The sequence below is a fragment of the Lycium ferocissimum genome, chromosome 1 (assembly GCF_029784015.1).
Source record: "Lycium ferocissimum isolate CSIRO_LF1 chromosome 1, AGI_CSIRO_Lferr_CH_V1, whole genome shotgun sequence".
Taxonomy (NCBI): Eukaryota; Viridiplantae; Streptophyta; class Magnoliopsida; order Solanales; family Solanaceae; genus Lycium; species Lycium ferocissimum.
In genome coordinates this window covers 19,010,297-19,031,937 of record NC_081342.1, presented here as the reverse complement: position 1 = coordinate 19,031,937, position 21,641 = coordinate 19,010,297, and the positions used below count along the sequence as shown (strand labels likewise).

At 34.7% G+C, this 21,641-nt stretch overlaps 1 protein-coding gene and 1 pseudogene across 1 annotated transcript; one reads left to right on the top strand and one right to left on the bottom strand.

Annotated features, from left to right (window-relative positions):
- Positions 1 to 895: 895 nt before the first annotated feature.
- LOC132069448 (protein ELC) lies at positions 896 to 2,327 on the top strand. Its single transcript, XM_059462793.1, has one exon. It carries the CDS (start codon positions 966 to 968, stop codon positions 2,013 to 2,015), a length of 1,050 nt encoding a protein of 349 aa, XP_059318776.1. The 5' UTR covers positions 896 to 965; the 3' UTR covers positions 2,016 to 2,327.
- Positions 2,328 to 14,510: 12,183 nt separating this feature from the next.
- LOC132063077 (3-ketoacyl-CoA synthase 2-like) lies at positions 14,511 to 20,258 on the bottom strand (annotated as a pseudogene).
- Between the last annotated feature and the right edge of the window lie 1,383 nt (positions 20,259 to 21,641).

Below are 21,641 nucleotides of genomic sequence, written 5' to 3'. Positions count from 1 at the left end.
AGGGGGGGTATATATTCGCAAAGTTGAGGGGTATATTTGCACCTTTGCCCTTCTTTTTATAACGGTGTTCGAATTAGTTTGCATGCACTTTAACTATTCCACTAACATTACATTTTACCTAAGACAAAATATCGGATAATTCTATCCACCAAAACTTAATCAGATGAATATAAAATCAATTGAGCATTTTTCCACTTTTGTATGCCATAGATGTTTCTTTTATGCAACTACCCTTACAACTATTTTCTGTTTTCAGTTTTTGGTTCTTACTTGGTCAAACAAGTATATCCATCAATACTTATCACCTCATAATAACTGGTCCCTTCCATATTTTCCATGCCAACTCCCAACCCATAGCATGCAGAATAATAAACAATGAGAAAGAGGCAAATCAACACTTGTGGAGCAAGCAATATGGTCAAGACGTTTTGTTTTATAAATGCTTGCGTGACAAGCTTATCCAACTAATCTGCTTATTTTATGTACGATTTGCATTAATGTAAGATTTTGCTACTCGTTGACTCACGAAATTAGACAGAGTGGAAGCTAGAAAACAACTTTACTCACATCAAAAGAAAAGTTCCAAGCAACTACATAATAACACTTAAAAACTTTAGAAATAAACGACTTCGTTGCGTCAAGGTCATTTTTTAAAGTTTTTTTTTTGGCCCTCCAGCCTAAATTAATTATGGGGCTAGCAAAAATACACAAAACTTATACACTGATTATGTATACTATATATATATATATATATATATATATATATATATATAGAGAGAGAGAGAGAGAGAGAGAGAGAGAGAGAGAGAGAGAGACACACACACACACAATATGTATATTACATTTTATATTTATATTCAATATACAAAATATATACACTTGTCGGCTAGAGGATCAAAGTGTTAGTTTACTCAATTCACTTTATATATACTGACTGATCATCACTCTCAAAATCAGCACCTCAAATGGATTACTTCAAATCACTAGCTCATGAGTTATTCTTCAACAATTTTGAAACACCTCCAACTTCAATCCAATTCATAGATGCTGCACTTTCTTGTACAAGCCCCATCTTTGCACCACCTTACACAGATCCTAATCAAATACGCATAATTCGAAGACACCTCGTCTCTTTGCTTCAAGATTATCCTTCTTTCAAACCTTCCATTGATCCCTTTACACACGACGATGGTACTAGTGTCAACTTACTTAATGCAAATGGAGAGTTGCAGGTCTCTTCCTCCACCCCTCCAATCCCTCTTACCATTTGGTTACATGAAAGTTACCCCTTTATTGCCCCTATTGTCCTTGTGTCTACAAATATTGACTTTCCAATTTATGACAACCATCCTTTTGTGGAATCTTCATCAGGTGCTATTTCTTCATTTTACCTAGTAAATTGGAAGTACCCCGGGTGCAACCTATCTGATCTTGTGCACAACCTTATCAAGATCTTTTCACATAATCATCCTTTTTACTATTCACCTTCCAATGATAATTTCTTTCACCCTTCTCTAGCTTCTAGAAGGGAAGCTGTGGACCGACTTTCGTGCAACCTTTACTATGACACGACGGAATTACTGTCCAAGACTCATGATGAAGTGGAGGAGCTTTCAAGCCTTAGAGAACAAATGGTTAAAAGGGCAATTATTGCAGAGTTTACGGTTGATGAGCATGAAAATGAAAGGACAGAATTGAAGGAAAGGGTGAAAATCTTGACAGACGAAGCAGATAAACTGTCGAGTTGGCTAAAAGTTAATGATCAAAGTTCAATTCCAGAAGATAAAATTGAGGATGCATTTGAAGCCACTGATGAGGATTCGAAGGTACTAATTGATTGCATAGCAGCAGACAGGGCAACAGAGGATTTGATATACTCATTAGACAACGTAGTTGAGAAAGGGGTTGTGCCTTTAGGTACATATCTAAAGCAAGTTAGACTTTTAGCCAGAGATCAATTCTTTGGTAGAGCTAAGCTTGTAAAAATGGGAATATCTCTCCAGTGGCTTGATTGACTGAATGGTGTATGATATTTTACTCAGACTCCAGGGCTATATCATGTATAGAAAGCCAAAGTTGAATCTGTATTTTTACCTCAAACTTTGTTATTGGAATATCCTAGTTGATGAAATCCGTTTTGTTACTCTTAATATCTTCCTCATTCATAATCTTCTATCCTGTGTAGCTTGATTACATTAACTCTGTTGTGGCGAAGGGGCTTCAATTTAATTTCATTCATACTGTGTGAATGGCATAAACCAATATGTTTTTGTATATAATTGTTGAATCCCCTTGACACAAGGGAAGCTTTTAGTGTATAGTAATAAAAGTAGTCCAAAAACTGTCATCTGTTGCAAGTTTTAATCCTAGGTGTGACATTTTTGTATTATTTTGAATTCCCTTGTTAGACTTCCTAGCTCGATTCTAGAAACAAGCACTCTCAGCTGCATACCATGGAGTGGAAATCCAGAGTAAAAAACCTAAGCACTAATAGAAATTATATAGAACAAAACAAAACAAATTAAACTTATTACTGTATATATCTACCCAATAGGAAGCCAGGATTGTCAGCTTGCCTTTCAGTTGTAAAAGAAAAAGGTTAATCCAAGTGGAAATGAGTACTGACACAGACAAATTAAAATAAAATGCATTTCCCTTGGAAAAAAATTGACCACAAGAAATATTATTTGCAAATGTAAAATTTGCTTAGAAGAACACAAAGTCAACAGGGTTATGACTGTTAACCGGCTGTATATACTTCACCAATACTCTTATATGAGCTACAAAAATTTATTGCCCTCATCTGTAAAGATTTGGGGAAATGGCATGTAAAGAACAAGTTTGAAGCCTGGAAGACTTTTGGTATCAAAGAGATAATGCACCGTTTGCCAGGCGGATACAGCCTTGTAGCACCAACTTATCTGAATACAATATTACAATACTTTTAGTGCCGAGTACAAGCATATGTATAAAAATGCATTAAAATTGCAGCAAATAATAACTCTGAACCCATAATATTAAAATTATAATCGGTTCAATGATAAGAATTTTAAGATTGAACTCATAGAATTTAAATCTAGGATGCGCATCTCTTTGTAATGTTTACTTGTTTATGATATGTTGTTTTGAGGCAATCGCCTTTTCTGCTTTGTAAAGGTATAAAAGATGCAAATTTTTTCTGTTCTGGTCTTGAAAACTACTATTACAAAACAAGAAAGGCTGATGTGAAGAGAGAGAGAGAACCATAACTATCAATTGGAAAATAAACAAGATCAATACCCAAAATATTCGTTTGATATTAGAATTCAATTGTGCATAATGGTAATATAAGATCACAAACACGATGTCACGCTTAAATGCGTACAGTCGAATCTAACTAACACAACACATAGTCAAACAAGCCAGCAATTTTTACTCAAATAACTGATACAAATATTTTTTGGAAAAACAACATAATTATCCACTGTAAGCAAATTATTTACACTAAATTGCCCCTCCATAAAATATTTACACGAGATTCCCATAAGGCACAACATCATTACCCGAACTCCCGAAGTTCTTGTGTAAACAAAGCAGTGTGTTCCAGTTCCATGATGGGCCACTGCACTACATCTTTCCCAACGTGTTTGTGTGTGTAGTTATTAATTTTTTTTTTATTTTTTTTTTCTGTTTTGTGTTTCATTTTTTTTTGTGTCTTTTTGTTTTTCTTTCAAAAATAAAAATAAAATACAGATATAAAAGTATTAGCTAATTATTTTCAGACTAATAATAATAATATATAAAATTAAATAATTAGACTATAAAAGAAGTAATTAAAAAAAGACACTAAAGTCACTAGCCTAATTATGAAAACCTAAATTAATAGAAAATATATTATTTTTCATTTCTTTTGGAAATGAAAACAAAAATTATATAACAAATATGACCCTATTTTTTATTTTATTTTATAAAACTTGTAAAAAATGATATAAAGATATAAAAATTAAGCTTAATATTTGTTTTTTTTTATTTTTTTTATTTTTTTATAAAGGAACGAACATGTTCTTTGTGATACTATGTCAGTATATAACGTATACCATGTGAGTATCATAAAAGACTGAGGAATTTTTTTTAACGAATGAATCAGTCATGTATGATACGCTGTCTGTATATGATATATACCATGTGGGTATCATAGAGGACCAAGGAGTGCTTTATTTGAAGAAATGAACCAGCCTTTTATGCTACTCTGACAGTATGTGAATATACTATGAGGGTATCATAGAGGACTGAGGAGTGTTTTTTTTTTTTTTTTTCCGAAGAAATGAACCAGTCCTCTATGATACCCTGGCAGCATCTGAATATACCGTGTGGGTGTCATAGAGGACCAATAAGTGTTTTTCGAAGAAATGAACCAGTCTTCTATGATACTCTGACGATATATGAATATATCATGCGGGTATCATAGAGGACCGAGGAGTGTTTTTTTTCGAATGAACCGGTCCTCTATGATACCCTGATAGTATATGAATATACCGTGTGGGTATCATAGAGGACCGAGGACTTTTTTTTTTTTTTGAATATATGAACCAGTCCTCTATGATACTCTGGCAATATATGAATATACCATGTGGGTATCATAGAGGACCGAGGAGTGTTTTTTTTTCGAAGAAATGAACCAGTCCTCTATGATACCCTGGTAGTATATGAATATACCGTGTGGGTATCATAGAGGACAGATGAGTGTTTTTTTTTTTTTTTTTTTTTTTTTTTGAAGAAATGAACTAGTCCTCTATGATACCTCAAGATGTGAATACACCGTGTGAGCATCATAGAGGATTGAGCAGTCTTGGAATGAATCTGATATCTACGATACCTTGTTAGTGTATGATATACCAGGTTGGTATCATAGATAACTCAATGTTTTCTTGAATGAATGAACTGTCAGTCCTGTATCATACCATGTCAATATATGATATGCCATGTGGGTATCACTGAAGACTAAGTAGTATTTTTTGAAGGAATGATCCAACGTTCTATGATATCTTATATGTATATAATATATACATGTGAGTATCACATAGAGCACTGAGTGTTTTTCTTCAAGGAATGAATTGGTAGTCTCCTATGACACCATGTTAGTATATGGTATATACCACGTGGGCATCATAGTATACTCTAATAGCATACTTCAATCAAGCATCGATTTGGTATATTATAGGCTAAAATATGTTGTTTTTTGAGATATAGAAAAAAAATACCAGTTATCCTTCTTATTGATATAAAAAATAAAAAATAAAAATAAACGACCAAAAGGTAGAATTAGATTATGAAAGAGAAAAAAAAAAAAAAGAACTAAAGAAAAAAAATTTGAAAAAAAAAGAAATTAAAAAAAGAGAAAAAATAAATAAATATCACAGAAATTAAAAAAAAAAAAAGAATAAACAAAACTAACAAAAAAAGGTGAATGAAATTAGATTATGAAGATAAAAAGGAAAAAGAAAAGAAATAGGTGAAACAAAAAGGAACAAGAAGTTTTAAAAAAAATAGAGAAAAATATAAAAATAAAGGAGCTAGAATTAAATATGGAATCAAGTTATGGTGAACATAAAATAAAAATAGATGATTTGGGAAAGAAATAAATGAACAAAAAAGGGGAAAAAGAAAAAAAAAATGAAAAAGAAAAGAAGTAAAGAAGAAAAGAAGATAAGAAGTAGAGAAATAAAAAAAAAAAAAGATAATTACCTAAAAAACCTACAATGGGTAGGAAGGGTAAATAATTTTGAGAGTATGAGAGTAAAGGGGCATGGACGGGTAATTATTTTGTGTGTAGTGAACATTGGGGTTCTTTCCCCGTATTTTTTCCCTTCGACTTAGGATTGAACTCGTGCTTGTTTAGCTTTTAAAATTGTACATAATAATAATAATAATAATAATAATAATAATAATAATAATTGGGCTTTTCGAAAGTCCATACAAAAATTTTGCAAGGGCAACTCGCAGGAGTGCCCATATTTTGGGGTGGTCTTTAATTTTTCCCATTAAATTGGTGGTCTTTAATTTTTTGCTCTTTGTTAGAACCCCTTGGTTTCGGGTTCAAACCCCCGCTCAGTTAAATGTTTAAAAAAAAACTCGTAAGGCAAAGTTTTGCATGCTTCAGGCAGAGTTTCAAACAAGGTAGAGTTTTGGGCAAAACTCTGCCTTAAAGCAAAATTTTGTAGGCAAAATTCTGTCTTGCGAATCCAAGCCTCTTTCGAACCTAGAATCGCAGGGTATTAGGTGAAGGTCAAAAATTAAAGACCACCAATTTGAGGGCCAAAAATTAAAGACCACCCCAAAAAAAGGGCAATCTGTACAACAAAAATGATTTTGCACGGGACACAAAACGAGAGCACGTAAGCACATTTTTAGTTTTCCTAATTGGAAGCAACGAATAGGTGAGTCCGGAACCAAAATGCCCCCAAAAAAATCATTTTGAACCAAAATACCCCAACAACAAAAAAGTGTTACCGAAGTACCTTTAGCGCAGTAATTTACTGCGTTAAAGCAGGTAACGGGGACGGCTCCGTTAACTATTTATTGCGCTATAGTGTCCCCCCCCCCCCCCCCCTTCTTTTTCGGCCCTTTTGGTTAACCTTCTTCCATTACACTTTTTAACGTACTTTGACCATAGATTAATCATGCTTCAGGACCCCGAAACTTCAATATTTTATATATAACCCTACTTATTTTTGTGCGATTAATAAGGTAGGATCAATACATCAAGGATACACAAAAGTTCGGATGGCCGTTTTAGTAGTTGAAAAGTGCTCGAATGCCATTTTCGTTTGAAGGCTCGATGTCATTAGCTTGAAGTTCCTTACGAATACTTAAACTTGTTCATAATAATTAATCAAAAGTTAGTCAAAATGGCAGCATTCATAAAACATAATTAAAAAAAAACTTAATTAAATTGCATCATTCATAACTTTGAGTAGATGAAAATACTTAAACTTGTTTATTAATAAGAAACCCAAACTTTTTAAAATACAATCATCAAAGTAAGAAAAAAACTTAAAAAACATTCATAAATTAATGCCCTTGAGTTGATCTTCCGCCACCACCGCGAGACGTGCCGCCACCGCGAGATGTGCCACCACCACGAGAGGTACTTCCACCGCGAGATATAGTTTGACCGCCATGCCGTAAGGGACAGTTGCGCTTATCATGACCAACATAATTGCAAAATTAGCATTTTCGAGTGTATCTCCCCGGTGGAACATCCATTTCATTATGAATACGCGAGTATGCATTCTTTCTGAATTTACGGATAAATGCTTTATTTGCAACCATTGAAAATGGATCCGGTGGCCAATAACTCTCACTACCAAGTGGGTAGAACCTTCCAAAGATACGTTCTTGCATAATTTTCAACCGTATATTCCTCGCCCATGTACGGGGAGGCGTTCTTTCCCATTGCGATAAAACACTTGAAGGCATGAGAACATGGCATGTGATATGATTGCCACTTGCCGCATGTGCATGTTCTTGGAATCTCACAAATTGTGTGGATGTTACCTCTTTTACCTTGGTGCACACTTGTTGTGAGTTCAAATATGCGCTCTGCAGAGTTGTACTCCATCCGGTCATGTTTCTGAGCCTTATATTTGTAGTACTCGAACAGTTTTGATGGTTTTGGCATCTATCTTAGACCTGCTGCTGCATGTGCTTTGGCCTCTTTTGATCTATTGACGAACCACTCCACAACCTGCTTAAATGTCATTCTCATCATTGCAGTGACAGATAGTCCCCGTGCAGATTTCAACAAGCCATTGAATGACTTAGAGCTGTTTGTTGTCAGCATACCCTATCGCCTACCTTCATCTTGGTGTAATGTCCATTTGTCTTTATCAATTGCATTCAACCAGTGGAAGGCTTCCTCATTCGCCCGCCTAATAATGTCCATATGCAGGTTAAACTTCTTCTCCTGATGCTCTATTGCAGCCGCCCACATCCAATTGCAAAGTGCTGGGGTTCGATATGCCTTTTGGAAGTTTGCCTTCAAATGCCTTAAACAATAACGATGGTAGGCAAAAGGTGGCTGCCACCCCCTGTAAATTGAACATATCGTGCAATATGCCAAAGATTTCTGTCTGATATCACACATATTCCCATGCGATCCTTAATAATGTGTTGCCTTAAGTAATCCAAAAACATACCCCACGTACTAATGCTCTCATTAGCTGCAATTGCAAAAGCTAGAGGGAATATACCATTCCAACTGCTATTAGCAGCTTTATGTCATACTTCCCGTACACATGTGTTCCATCTATTGATATTACAGGCCGACAATGACCAAAACCATCAATGCATGGTTTGAATGCCCAAAACACAAAATAAAAAATATTACCGGGCACACCAAGCTTCGATTTGAGCTTCCATTCAACAATAGTACCATGATTGAAGTGTTGTAGAGCCGCCATGTATCTCGGCAACTTCTTGAAAGAGCCCTCCCAATTGTCGTAGACTATCTCATGTGCACACCTACGCCCAAGATACGCCTTCCTCTTAGTAACAGTTTTGCTATATACTTTCATGACTACTTGTAATACAATCTTTAATAGGAACCCGAAAAAGTTGAAATATCAAAGATATAACAACGAGGAACATTATATTAACACCAAAAATAAAATAAACTTAGGCGAAGGGATACCTTGGGTTTTTTCTAATGTCGAACTAATACACGCGCAATCAAATTAGTATCTAGATTGCAATGATCATCTGGGAGGTCACCCATATCACAAGTGTGCTTTGTGTAGAACTTTGAAATAATCCACATATTTTCAGTAGTTTCCTTACCACGGAGCATCCATTCGCAGCCTTGATATTTTCGCTTACAGACCAATTGCCAAAATTTTCGTGTGGAATCGTCAACTTTAAACTCCCTCATCCCCTGGATGCAATAAATCTTAACAGCCCTTTGCAATGATTTTTTCGAGGTGAAAATCACGCCTTTTTCAATATGAGCCTTTTTTTTTAAAAGATCCACTGGCTCTTTCCACAAACTTCGCCGAATATGATCATCATCCCTAGTAAAGACAAAGGCATCTGGGCGATCTTGAAGATGATCAAGATAGGGATCTCATCGGAATGCCACTGAATCGGGGTAGACTCTTGCTGTTGAAATTGGCTTTGCGGCTGAACCGGAGTCGACTCTTGCTGTTCAAATGGTTGCTCTGAATTCAGTTCCTCCTGGTGTGCTTGATCGTTCATCATGTCTTGCAACGCTTCTACTTGATGTTGAGGATTAGTTCCAACCTCAATCTCATCGTTACTTTGCTCATCATCACTTTCCTCCGCATTAGGTATTTCATCACTATCGCTGGATGATGTCACTATATAATTCGGATAATCTGAACCATCCATAGCATGCCTTTGCCTATAATTTGGTGCAACCACCACATTCTTCCTACATAAGAAATTAGAGTATTTTAACTACTACACATCAAATAACACTATAGCGCAGTTAAAAAAATAGACGTACCGATAGTAATCAACTGCACCGAAACTTGAGGAAGGACCATCGCTTTGAGTTGTTGGATAGGGCGAGGATGTTCCAACCGATTCATCCATCCCGATTGAGGAGACCGTCCGATATGATCCATATCGTGTGTATAACCCCTAAATAATATAATCGACATCATTAGTAGCATTCAAGTGTCACTACACATAATAATAATAATAATAATAATAATAATAATAATAATAATAATAATAATAATAATAATAATAATAATAATAATATTGTAAAAAATGAATATTTACCACTGCCCATCAAATTGCTGACTTAAACTATCCAGAGGCATTTGGCTAGTCAAAATGCTTTCATAAGTACTTATGTTAGGGTAATTGTGTTGATAAGTAGGTTCCGCTTGAGTGACTTCGGCCTGAATTATAGACGGGGCTTCCCGACGAGGTCTATTTCGGGCTTCCCGAGGAGCCCTACCCATGAATACAAGTCGATTAATGGGGACCTTCTCTATATACATTTCAAGGACGTTTAAAGTTATGCATTTCCTATAATCATAAGGCGCCTTCAAATAATCAGTTAAAGAACCATCGTCTTGAATGTACCACTGTCCATAACTAGTTACACCTTGCGGCGTAAATGACATTGGATATTTTCCAATTATATTTAGATCAAAATCACTTCTACTAACTTATAGTCTATTATACAAGGCTTGGAGTAATTTTGAGAATTTTAAGTCAAGTGGAAACTTAACATGGTATTTTGGGGGAGAATCATAGCGCAAATTATTTTCCTCGAATATAATTTGTCCGTCCCAGAATAAAGAAATTCTAATTCTTGGAACATCTGCCATATTTTGAATAATTTAGGATGAATACAAAATACAAAAAACTGGATGAAACTTAGAATTTTTTCCCTTATACAAACTCGGTATTAATAAGATTTGAAGTTTGAATATAGAACCAACGCATGCATGCAATTAGTGTGTCTTGCAGTGTTACGTCAAATCGAATTGAGTACGGAGTGTTGCATAACGCATGAATTAACCGCGTTATGTCAGGTCTCGGCAGAATAACGCGGTAAAATAATGCGTTATTCTGTCACAACGCAGTAAAATAATGCGTTATGACAGTATAACGCAATAATTTACTGCGTTATACTGTCATAACGCAGTATTTTACTGCGCTATACCTCTGCAATATATTGTCACCTCAACTGTCAAACAGAAAAACGTCATAATTCAAATCAAACTTTAAGTGTTATATAACGTAATTTGACGAATAGTTGTTACCAACCACACAAAATTCCACACAAAATTGAGTTACTATGTCATTTTTTGACCAATTTGGAGATATTAGTCATGTTATATCGTTCACTCCAAAGAAACATATTTGAAGCAATTGGTAGGACGTGGGAACTAGATGATGATGATTTTCATTACTCAAATAACCCTAACGACAGGTTTAATCAAGAATACAATAATGAAATGAGAGAGAAGTGGGATTGGCGTGTTAGGGAGGCTGCAAAGACTGGAGCACAAGTTAGCGTCAGTAGGGCTGGAACGCCCAAAAAAACGTGCTATGTCAATGCTTCGCAGAACTCCACAAGAGTTTAATTTTGCTCTTAATCGTTTTCGCGAAGAGAACAATCGGATGGAAATACGTTACCGTAGGGTAGAATATGGTATACATGGTAGCACAAGATTTAGATCCAAGTGAGATTCGGACTGTGAAATGTCCGATGAAGATTAATATTTTTCTTATAATAAGGTAAGTAGGTAGGGTCATAAAGACCCTCCCCCTCCCCCGAGGGTACTTGGGGGTTTGCAACTATATAAGTAGCCCTTTCTTTTGTTATTAGACTACACCATATTCAATGTCGAGTAGTAGAAACTCGGCTTTTGTCCGTACTCCTTCCAAAAGAACCAAAAAGCAAGAATGATAAGAGTTCAAATCATAGCAGCTTTTCGAGCGATACCAGTGATTTCAAACTAGATGAGCTAAATCCCCATCTTCTTATAGAGCGTAATGATGATTTCTGCAGTGTGAAATATTCAGATCCGCGGGAATATTATTGCGGTTTATGCCGAGAATGGTCACATCGGCTTGCCGAATCAGAACGTCTTGTTCGTGACTTGGAAAATCTCAACTCTCCAATCCCAACAAGGTACTCCTTAACCATACCTCAAGTAGGTCCATAAACTTGCGAGCTTGCCGTGCAAAGGATTAGAAAAGAAAACAACGTAATGTCGGCAAGACGATGTAGATTTTACATGCTAAAGTTGGCCGAAGAACAAGCATCATCAACTAGTAGAGAACTAAATGCTACTGAAAAAAGATGTGTCTTAAGAAACCGCCAATATTTTTCTGAGGACGATATTGAGGACTTGTACTCTGATGATGATTAAGAATGTTATGATTTTAGTTTTAAGTTTAATTTATGATGATGCTGTTATTTTGAATAATATGAACAAGTTTAAGTATTTTCATCTATTCAAGGTTATGAATGATGCAATTTAATTAAGTTTTTTTTTTTTTTAATGACTGCTGCCATTTTAACTAAATTTTGATTAATTATTAATGAACAATTTTAAGTATTCGTAAAGAACTTCAAGCTAATGACACCGAGCCTTCAAACGAAAATGGCGTTCGAGCACTTTTCAACCACTAAAACGGCCATCCGAACTTTTGTGTATCCTTGATGTATTGATCCTACCTTATTAATCGCACAAAAATAAGTAGGGTTCTATATAAAATATTGAAGTTTCGGGGTCCCCAAGCATGATTAATCTATGGTCAAAGTACGTTAAAAAGTGTAATGGAAGAAAGGTTAACCAAAAGAGCCCAAAAGGGGGGGGGGGGGGGGGGACACTATAGCACAAGAAATTATCGCGCTATAGCGCTAATCGAGCCATCCCCGTTACCTGATTTAGCGTAGTAAATTGCTGCGCTAAAGGTACTTCGGTAACATTTTTTTTTTTGTTGGGGTATTTTGGTTCAAAATGACTTTTTTGGGGGCATTTTGGTTCCGGACCCCGAATAGGTCCAGGAGCACTTTGATCTCGCTAACGTCCACGAGGAACTCATCAATATCATCGCACCATGGATTTATCTCATTGCGATCAATGGATCGGGTTGCTCGCCAAGTCACACTGCTACATTTGAAACCCGACCCAAATGATTTGCCATGATGTGTCTCCCTTTTTTACCCTACCTTACGCCTCAGCATAAGCCACTTCATACTAAATCGAACTGCTAGAAGTGTTACCAAACCTGTACAATGTCATTCTAGAAGCTTCCATTTGTTCATCGCTAAATCCGAATTTCTTCTGCAAATCATCCAACACCGGTTTTCCCCTGACATGTGGGAAGAAGTGATCAATAGATTTGGAGAAATCAGGATTATAATGCTTAGTGTGACTTCCTGTGCTAAAATGCCGCATTATAATGAATCTGATATCTACAATACCTTGTTAGTGTATGAGATACCAGGTTGGTATCATAGAGAACTCAATGTTTTCTTGAATGAGTGAACTGTCAGTCCTGTATGATACCATGTCAATATATGATATGCCATGTGGGTATCACTGAAGACTAAGTAGTATTTCTTGAAGGAATGATCCAACGTTCTATGATATCTTATATGTATATAATATATACCATGTGGGTATCACATAGAGGATTGAGTATTTTTCTTGAAGAAATGAACTGGTAGTCTCCTATGACACCATGTTAGTATATGGTATATACCACGTGGGCATCATAGTATACTCCAATAGTATACTTCAATTGCTACTGATTTGGTATACTATATGCTAAAATATGTTGTTTTTTGAGATATAGGGAAAAAAAATACCAATTATCCTTCTTATTTATATAAAAAATAAAAAATAAAAAAAGTAAAAATAAACGAGCCAAAAGGTAGAATTAGATTATGAAAGAGAAAAAAAAAGGAACTAAAGAAAAAAAATTGAAAAAAAGAAAATAAACAAATAAATATCACAGAAATAAAAAAAAAAAAAAAAGAAGAATAAACAAAACTAACAAAAAAGGTGAATGAAATTAGATTATGAAGATAAAAATCAAAAAGAAAAGAAATAGGTGAAACAAAAAAGGAACAAGAAGTTTTAAAAAAATAGAGAAAAATATAAAAATAAAGGAGCTAGAATTAAATATGGAATCAAGTTATGGTGAAAATAAAATAAAAATAGATGATTTGGGAAAGAAATAAATGAACAAAAAAGGGGAAAAGGAAAAAAAAATGAAAAAGAAAAGAGGTAAAGAAGAAAAGAAGATAAGAAGTAGAGAAATAAAAAAAATGAAAGAAAAAAGAGATAATTACTTGAAAAAAACCCTACAATGAGTAGGAAGGGTAAATACTTTTGGGCGTATGAAAGTAAAGGGGGCATCGAAGGGTAATTATTTTATGTGTAGTGAACATTGGGGTTCTTTCCCCGTATTTTTTTCCTTCGACTTAGGATTGAACTCGTGCTAGTTTAGCTTTTAAAATTGTACATAATAATAATAATAATAATAATAATAATAATAATAATAATAATAATTGGGCTTTTCGAAAGTCCATACAAAAATTTTGCAAGGGCAACTCACAGGAGTGCCCATATTTTGGGGTGGTCTTTAATTTTCCCATTAAATTGTTGGTCTTTAATTTTTTGCCCTTCGTTAGAACCTCTTGGTTTCGGGTTCAAACTCCCGCTCAGTCAAACTTTTAAAAAAAAAACACGCAAGACAAAGTTTTGCATGCTTCAGATAGAGTTTCAAACAAGGTAGAGTTTTGGGCAAAACTCTGCCTTAAGGCAAAATTTTATAGGCAAAATTCTGTCTTGCGAATCTAAGCCTCTTTCGAACCCAGAATCGCAGGGTATTAGGTGAAAGACAAAAATTAAAGACCACCAATTTGAGGGCCAAAAATTAAAGACCACCCCAAAAAAAAAGGGCAATCTGCGCAAAAAAATGATTTTGCACGGGACACAAAACGAGAGCACGTAAGCACATTTTTAGTTTTCCTAATTGGAAGCAACGAATAGGTCCGGAAGCACTTCGATCTCGCTAACATCCACGGGGAACTCATCAATATCATCCCACCATGGATTCATCTCATTGCGATCAATGGATCGGGTTGCTCGCCAAGTCACACTGCTACATTTGAAACCCGACCCAAATGATTTGCCATAATGTGTCTCCCTTTTTTACCCTACCTTTCGCCTCAAAGATAAGCCACTTCATACCAAATCGAACTGCTGGAAGTGTTACCAAACCTGTACAATGTCATTCTAGAAGCTTCCATTTGTTCATCGCTAAATCCGAATTTCTTCTGCAAATCATCCAACACCATTTTTCCCCTGACATGTGGGAAGAAGTGATCAATAGATTTGGAGAAATCAAGATTATAATGCTTAGTGTGACTTCCTGTGCTAAAATGCCGCATTATAATATTGATCAAATAACGGATCTGTTCATATACAGGAAGGATTAACGAAGCTACGGTCGATATGTTTGGACGAATAGTTTTTATAGCTGCGTACAAGAGATCTTTGTTAATGGTGATTCCTCGATGTCCTTCGTTGTCTTCTTCCATGAAAACACAGTTGAAGGAGCGATCATTGTTCGCGGTTTGAGAACGAACAGTGTGGATGAGCTCATACTTGGAGGTATTCTGATCGGACGGTTTGTTGGAGAGGAGAAGGGCGACCCCACCAACGCGGAATATATGCAGTTGCTTATCAATTTTGACCGGTCATTGCCCTTGTATATGTTTGCTGCAATGCTCTCACTAGTGACTATGCCCGTTAACCGGTTTAACCGGAACCGGACCGGTAACCGGTTAGGGAACCGGCCGGTTTCCGGTTAAAAAATCGAAACCGTTTAACCGGTTCCGATTTACCGGTTTGAAACCTCAAACCGGAGCCGTCCCGGTTAAAATGCTCCAAAACCTTTTTTTATTTTATTTTTTGTATATATATATATATATATATATATATATATATATATATATATATATATATATATATATATATATATATATATTATAGTATTTATTAGTATATTGTAGGTATATTTATATATGTTATACAAGTTTATAAGTAAAGTTTAAATATTTACCGACTAACAAAGCTAACAAAGAAGTCAAAGAATACGTAATATACGTGTATACATATATATATTAAGTTATATGCTTAAGTTAACACTATATACTACATATACCTTAAATATAGTAAGAATATACGTATATATATCAATAGACCTAGGTTATATAACTTATATATATATATATATATAGATATATGTTTAAGTTATATACTATATATACTTATAACTTATATATATATGTATATACATACTTTAAGTATACTATACATACTTATAACTTATATATTATAACTTATGTTATTTATAGCTTAATTTTTTTCTAAGTTTATAAATTCGAATATATATATATATATATATACCTAAAATATAGTAAGAATATACTTATATATATATCAATATATGTATCGATACTTAGGTTATATAACTTAATATATATAAATATGTTTAAGTTATATATAACTTATATATATGTATAACTTTGTATATATATATATATATATATATATATATATATATAACTTAACTTTCTAGTTTTTAATTTAAGTATATTCTTAGTATATTTTAGGTATATTCCTAACTTTATAAAAGTAAAAATATGAACACAAGTAAATAGAAGAAAGCTCAATGAGCCATATATTTTATTCATTCTTGGATAACATTTATTTGCAAGTTGTAGTTTTTTTAACTTGCAAATAATACATGAGCAATATAGAAATAGTAGAATAATAAAATCACCAATTTTGAACCATTTCGTTAATTTCCCCCACATCATATTCGGTCATGGAAATATCTTCAAAGCCTTCCATTTGGTCCGGTCCACTAGCTATCAAATCTTCAATTTCTTCCTCTTCGCCTTCCTCCGCTTCTAAGTTTTGGTTGCGTCGCTCCGATCTAATCCAATCGCGAATGCACACTAGTACTTGCAAGCTAAAGAAGATTAATGAGTGTCTATGGTCTCTAATTTGCTGTCTTCCTTGGCTAAATGCGCTCTCCGAAGCCACGGTTGATACTTGAACCGTAAGGATATCTCGAGCCATTCTTGAGAGTATCGGATAACTTGCCTTGTACTTCTTCCACCATGCTAAGACGTCCAAGTCATCCAGTTCCTTGATATCCATATTTGGCTGCATTAAATAAAAGTTATATTCATTAAAGTTTGCAGTACAAGAAGAAGTTGGTTGTGAATGTAAAACTTTTAAACTCGACAAGCCCTTTTTGCTACTCTGAGAAGTAGTAGGGCGTGGAGCAACTGGTGTAGCACGTTCTTCCAAACTAGAATAATGAGTAAAAACTTTTCTAAACTCATCATCAATAGCGAGTTCGGCTTCAGCTAAAGATGGTTGAACTCCCTCTTCAATTTCTAAAAACTTATAAATTTGACTAACCAAATTTTTAGTATAAGACACTTTTAAACAAGGATTTAAAAGAGAACCCAATATAAATAAAGTTGGGATGGGAAAAAAATACTTCTTAAATTTGATTATCATTTCAAAAATAGCCACTTGATAACCGGGTTTATATTTATACTCTTGTAAAACTCTAGCTATTTCCGCTAAGTAGGCTAAAATTCCGGTTACCGTGGGATAGAATTGTCTAGAAAAAGCAAGAGTTGCATTATAAAAATTTTCTAAGAGGTCAACACATTCTTTAACATCTTCCCAATGCGAATAATTTAACCAATCATCACTATCAGTATTATATTTGTTGTGAACTTGTTGTATGAGAATCCTATACTCATATGCTTGTTGTAGCATAATGTAAGTGTAGTTCCACCTAGTCTCAATTTCTACTTGAATTTTCTTAGGTCTAAGGTTATTTTCCACACAAGCATTATTAAAATCTCTAATTCTTCCTCTATTAGCATTACAAAAAAGAAACGCAATCGCATCTCTAACTTTTTGAATAGAATCGTCAAAACAGTCAAGACCATCTTTAACAATTAAATTTAAAATGTGACAACTACATCTCACATGAAAAATATTTTTTAGCGGAGGGTTTAATTCTCTCTTTAAAAGACCAATCGCCTTTGTATTATTAGAAGCATTATCTAAAGCAATACAAAGTGTTTTTCTATAAATGTTAAATAATCTCATAATAGTAGACATTGAATCCGCTAAAAATTTTCCATCGTGACGACCTTTTCCTTCATCATATAAAAAAGCTATAATTCTTTTTTGCATAACCCAGTTGTCATCAACCCAATGACATGTAATAGCAAAAAAATCTAACTTGTTAAGACTAAGACCCAAATCAGCGGTAAGACAAACATTACAATTTAAAGAATTAAATACATGGCGCAAATAAAATCTATATTTTTTAAACAAATCTATAACATCGGCTCTACAAGTACTTCTAGGAATACCCTCAAATAACGAATTATAACAACGTTGAATGTAAGTAACAAACCCCATACCCGATGGAAAGGAAAATGGTAAACAATCATAAGCTACCATTTTAGCTATTTCTACACGCTCTTTTTTCTTGTCATACTTAAAATTTCTACCGGTTCGTGGGTCTATCGTCATTTGAATCCCCCCACATTTGAACCCGTTTGCTCTCCCCAAACATCCATATGTTTGGTTCTCATATGAGCATTTAGTGTACCCGTTCCACCATCCTTACCAGTTCCTTGCTTAAAACTAAATACTTGTCCACATAGGGTACATGTAGCTGATTGGTTTTCCCTATTCTTAGTCATAAATTTCCAAACTTTAGCTGTTGGCTTACGAGTTCTAGGCGGTTTGTCTTGTGTATGTGATTGTGCAGGACATGTATCTCCTATGGAATTTTCGGGGGGTTGTGTTTTATCATCATCATCTAAGTCTTCATTAAAAGTGTCGGTAAAATGTTGTTGCATTGCCTCATGACCTAAAAGTGGATTATTTCCTCCAACATCAATACCTAAATTAGGTGTTTCTTCCACAAATGTTTCCTCATTAAGCCCACCCCTAACAATACCACTACTACTACCGGCACCACGTCTTAATCTCTTTGACATTATTAAATAGAATTAATTTAAATCACAATCAAATAAATCACAACAAATTAAATTGCTAGAATTAAATTGCGAAAAATAAATTGCTAGAATTAAATTGCGAAAAATAAAGATAGAGTTGGAACGAAGGTACCAAATTGCCGGATTAATTTCAAACAAAGTGAAGGCGGCTAGAATTGCAAATCCACCAAAGCTACTTCGGATTGTTGCAAAATCACCAACTCCACCAACAATATTATAATTGCAAAATTAATAATTGAAACTATAATAAGACTTTGTAATATTTATTTGAGAGAAATATAAAGTGACTAATTATTGCAAAGTAACTATAATTGAGAGATTGAGATTTGAGAGAAAAAGAAGAGTGAATTGGTATGAATTAAAATGAAAATGAAGAAGGGTTTATATAGGGGTGAGGGATGGGTTAAAGTGTTAAAAAAAAAAGTTTGGGGGGTTGGGGGGCCAAAAATTAAGTAAATGACCGTTTGGCAACGGCCATTTTTGCAAATGGACCGTTGCCAACGGTCCAATTACTCCCAGCAGTCCCAGCCCAACGGCTCTTTAATTTTTTTTTTTTTAATTTAACCGGTTTAAACCGGTTTAACCGGTCCGGTTTCGGTTTCAAAAAAATGGGAACCGGACCGGTAAAGAATTAACGGTTAACCGGAACCGGCTAACCGATTCTACCGGTTCGGGTTCCGGTTCCGGTTTTAACCGGTTCAACTGAACCGGTTGACGGGTTTACTGGTAACTACTAGGGCACAGGAATTATCATGCACCTGCGCAACAATAAATTATGACGTGAATTTAACTTTATGACTGTAATCTAGACTATTATATTCCGTTTATTTCATTTTGCGTAGCGCATAAACTTTCTGTATTACTCTGTTCTTTCTGAAAAGAACAACACTTTTACATTTGAAAATAATTTCACTTTAAAATTTTCATTTTGTTCTCAGCGACATGTTTTTATGGTCCAGAAAATATCATGACATATTTAAGACGAGCAAGCAACAAAATTATTAATCCTATGTTTCCAAGTTAATATATCAAGCTTACTACGAAAAGTTAGAGAGAAAGATATTGCATGATAAAGGGAAATTAATTGGAAATAGTTGAGAGCTCACAAAACCTTGAGCAGATTTTCGACAAGGCCAGCACTGCAACCCATTCCAGTAACATTATAGCTGCGGATATCATCTCTCAGGTTGTAACGTTTCACTATTACACTTGACAATGATGGCATAATATTGTATACTTAGCACACAGTAACCAATATGTCTATATCCTCACATTTAACACTTGTTTTGAGAAGAAGTTCATCTATGGCTCCGAACACCGCCATCTTCACTTCTTCTTTAGCAGCTTCAGCGCTCAAATCCGGAGGGTCTTCGAACGATCCTTTAAAAGTGTACGTTTTGTCACCTAAGCCGGATCGTTGCAAGATCCGGTCCATGAACTCTAGTGAATCTTTGTTATAAAATAGACTTTTGGTGCTTTTATCGAGAAACATTAGTCCGGGAAGTTGCTGGTTTTTCAGGGGCTTATAGCATGCAAAATCTACCAAGAAAACTCTTCGCCTAGTGTTTTTGTGGAAGACTAGTACGACTAGTACTAAAGTTGGAACTAAAATGAGAAAAAGCTCAGGATATCTTATGATCAACTCCATTAGATGGGTAGTTGAAAGCATTGCCTTGTTGAAGAGTAATTAGCGAATGAAGGATCTCTACCTTAATTTCTTTCCCTTCTCTTTATAGTGTCGCTTTAAGGTCCAAAAAAGTTGGAGAACGAGGACCGTTGATTCAGGAAGGGAGTTTTAAGCAGTATATATTGTCAGAGTAAATAATAATTTTAAGACTTTTAACGTATCTTATTATCAAAGTTGAGATCTCACATTTTATAATGGATCGTAGGCTTATTGGTAGATATCATTTCGAGACCTGCCCCATTTCGAATAGTTTCAGGGTACAATTAACGAGTTTTCGGCTAAAATTATCTCTTATTCGTGGGAGTAGGTTCATTTTGGTCCCTTGAATATAACCCTGAGCATATTTAATCCCTTATGTATGGGAGTAGGCTTATTTTGATCCCTCAAATATAACGCTTAGCATATTTAATCCCTTCACTATATATGTAAAATTGGAGCACTTTTGGTATCCCTAACAGAACCCGTTTAAGGAGTAACAGTGCTAAACCCATGCGACACTCACGTGACTTGCAAGAGGCTAAATCCATTAGACAAAAATACTACACTCAGTCGCCTTTCCCCCCAACTTCATACGAAGAAACACTGCACCGGAAAAAGCCCGAGCCTCTCTGTTGAAAGCTTCAATTGGCTGGAAGAAGAAGAAGAAGAAGAAGAAGAAGAAGAAGAAGAAGCTGATTTTTTTTTTTAAACAGACAGAAAGTTTATCCAATATATTGAAATTTGCATTCACATGCTTCCGAAAAAAATTGGAGCGGTTCCACCAATTAAGATAATTTATAACGGTTGTTAAAATGAATTTTGATTTTTTTAATATTTAACCAAACAAAAAGGTTATATTAACATGCTTCCAAAATAAGTGGAACGGTTCTATGTGTCTTTGCCGCATTATCATTTAAGAGTTAGTTACCAACCATATGATCCAACTATTATGAGTTGCTTTGCTAATATCTTATATGTGAGTTACATTTTTTAGAGAAATGCCATTATGCTGCTTTGCATTTTGTCCAATGAATTTAGCCTCTTACGAGTCACGTAAGTCACAGGGGTTTAACACCGTTACTTTTTAAACATGTTCTATTAGGGAAACCAAAAGTGCTCCACTTTAGCATAATTAAGGGATTAAATATGCTTAACGTTAAATTTGAGAGATGAAAATGAACCTACTCCCATAAATAAGGGATCAAATATGCTTAGGGTTATATTTGAGGGACCAAAATGAACCTACTCCCATAGATAAATGATAATTTTAGCCCAATCTAAAATTAAACCGTTTTTTCTTGTCTTGCAATAACTGTTAGTAAGAAGGGTATTTTGAGCTATTTAGCTAGTTGGAGGGTATTTTTT

Excerpts from the sequence above, each read along its gene's own strand:
- LOC132069448 (XM_059462793.1), top strand. The coding sequence starts at position 966 with ATGGATTACTTCAAATCACTAGCTCATGAGTTATTCTTCAACAATTTT.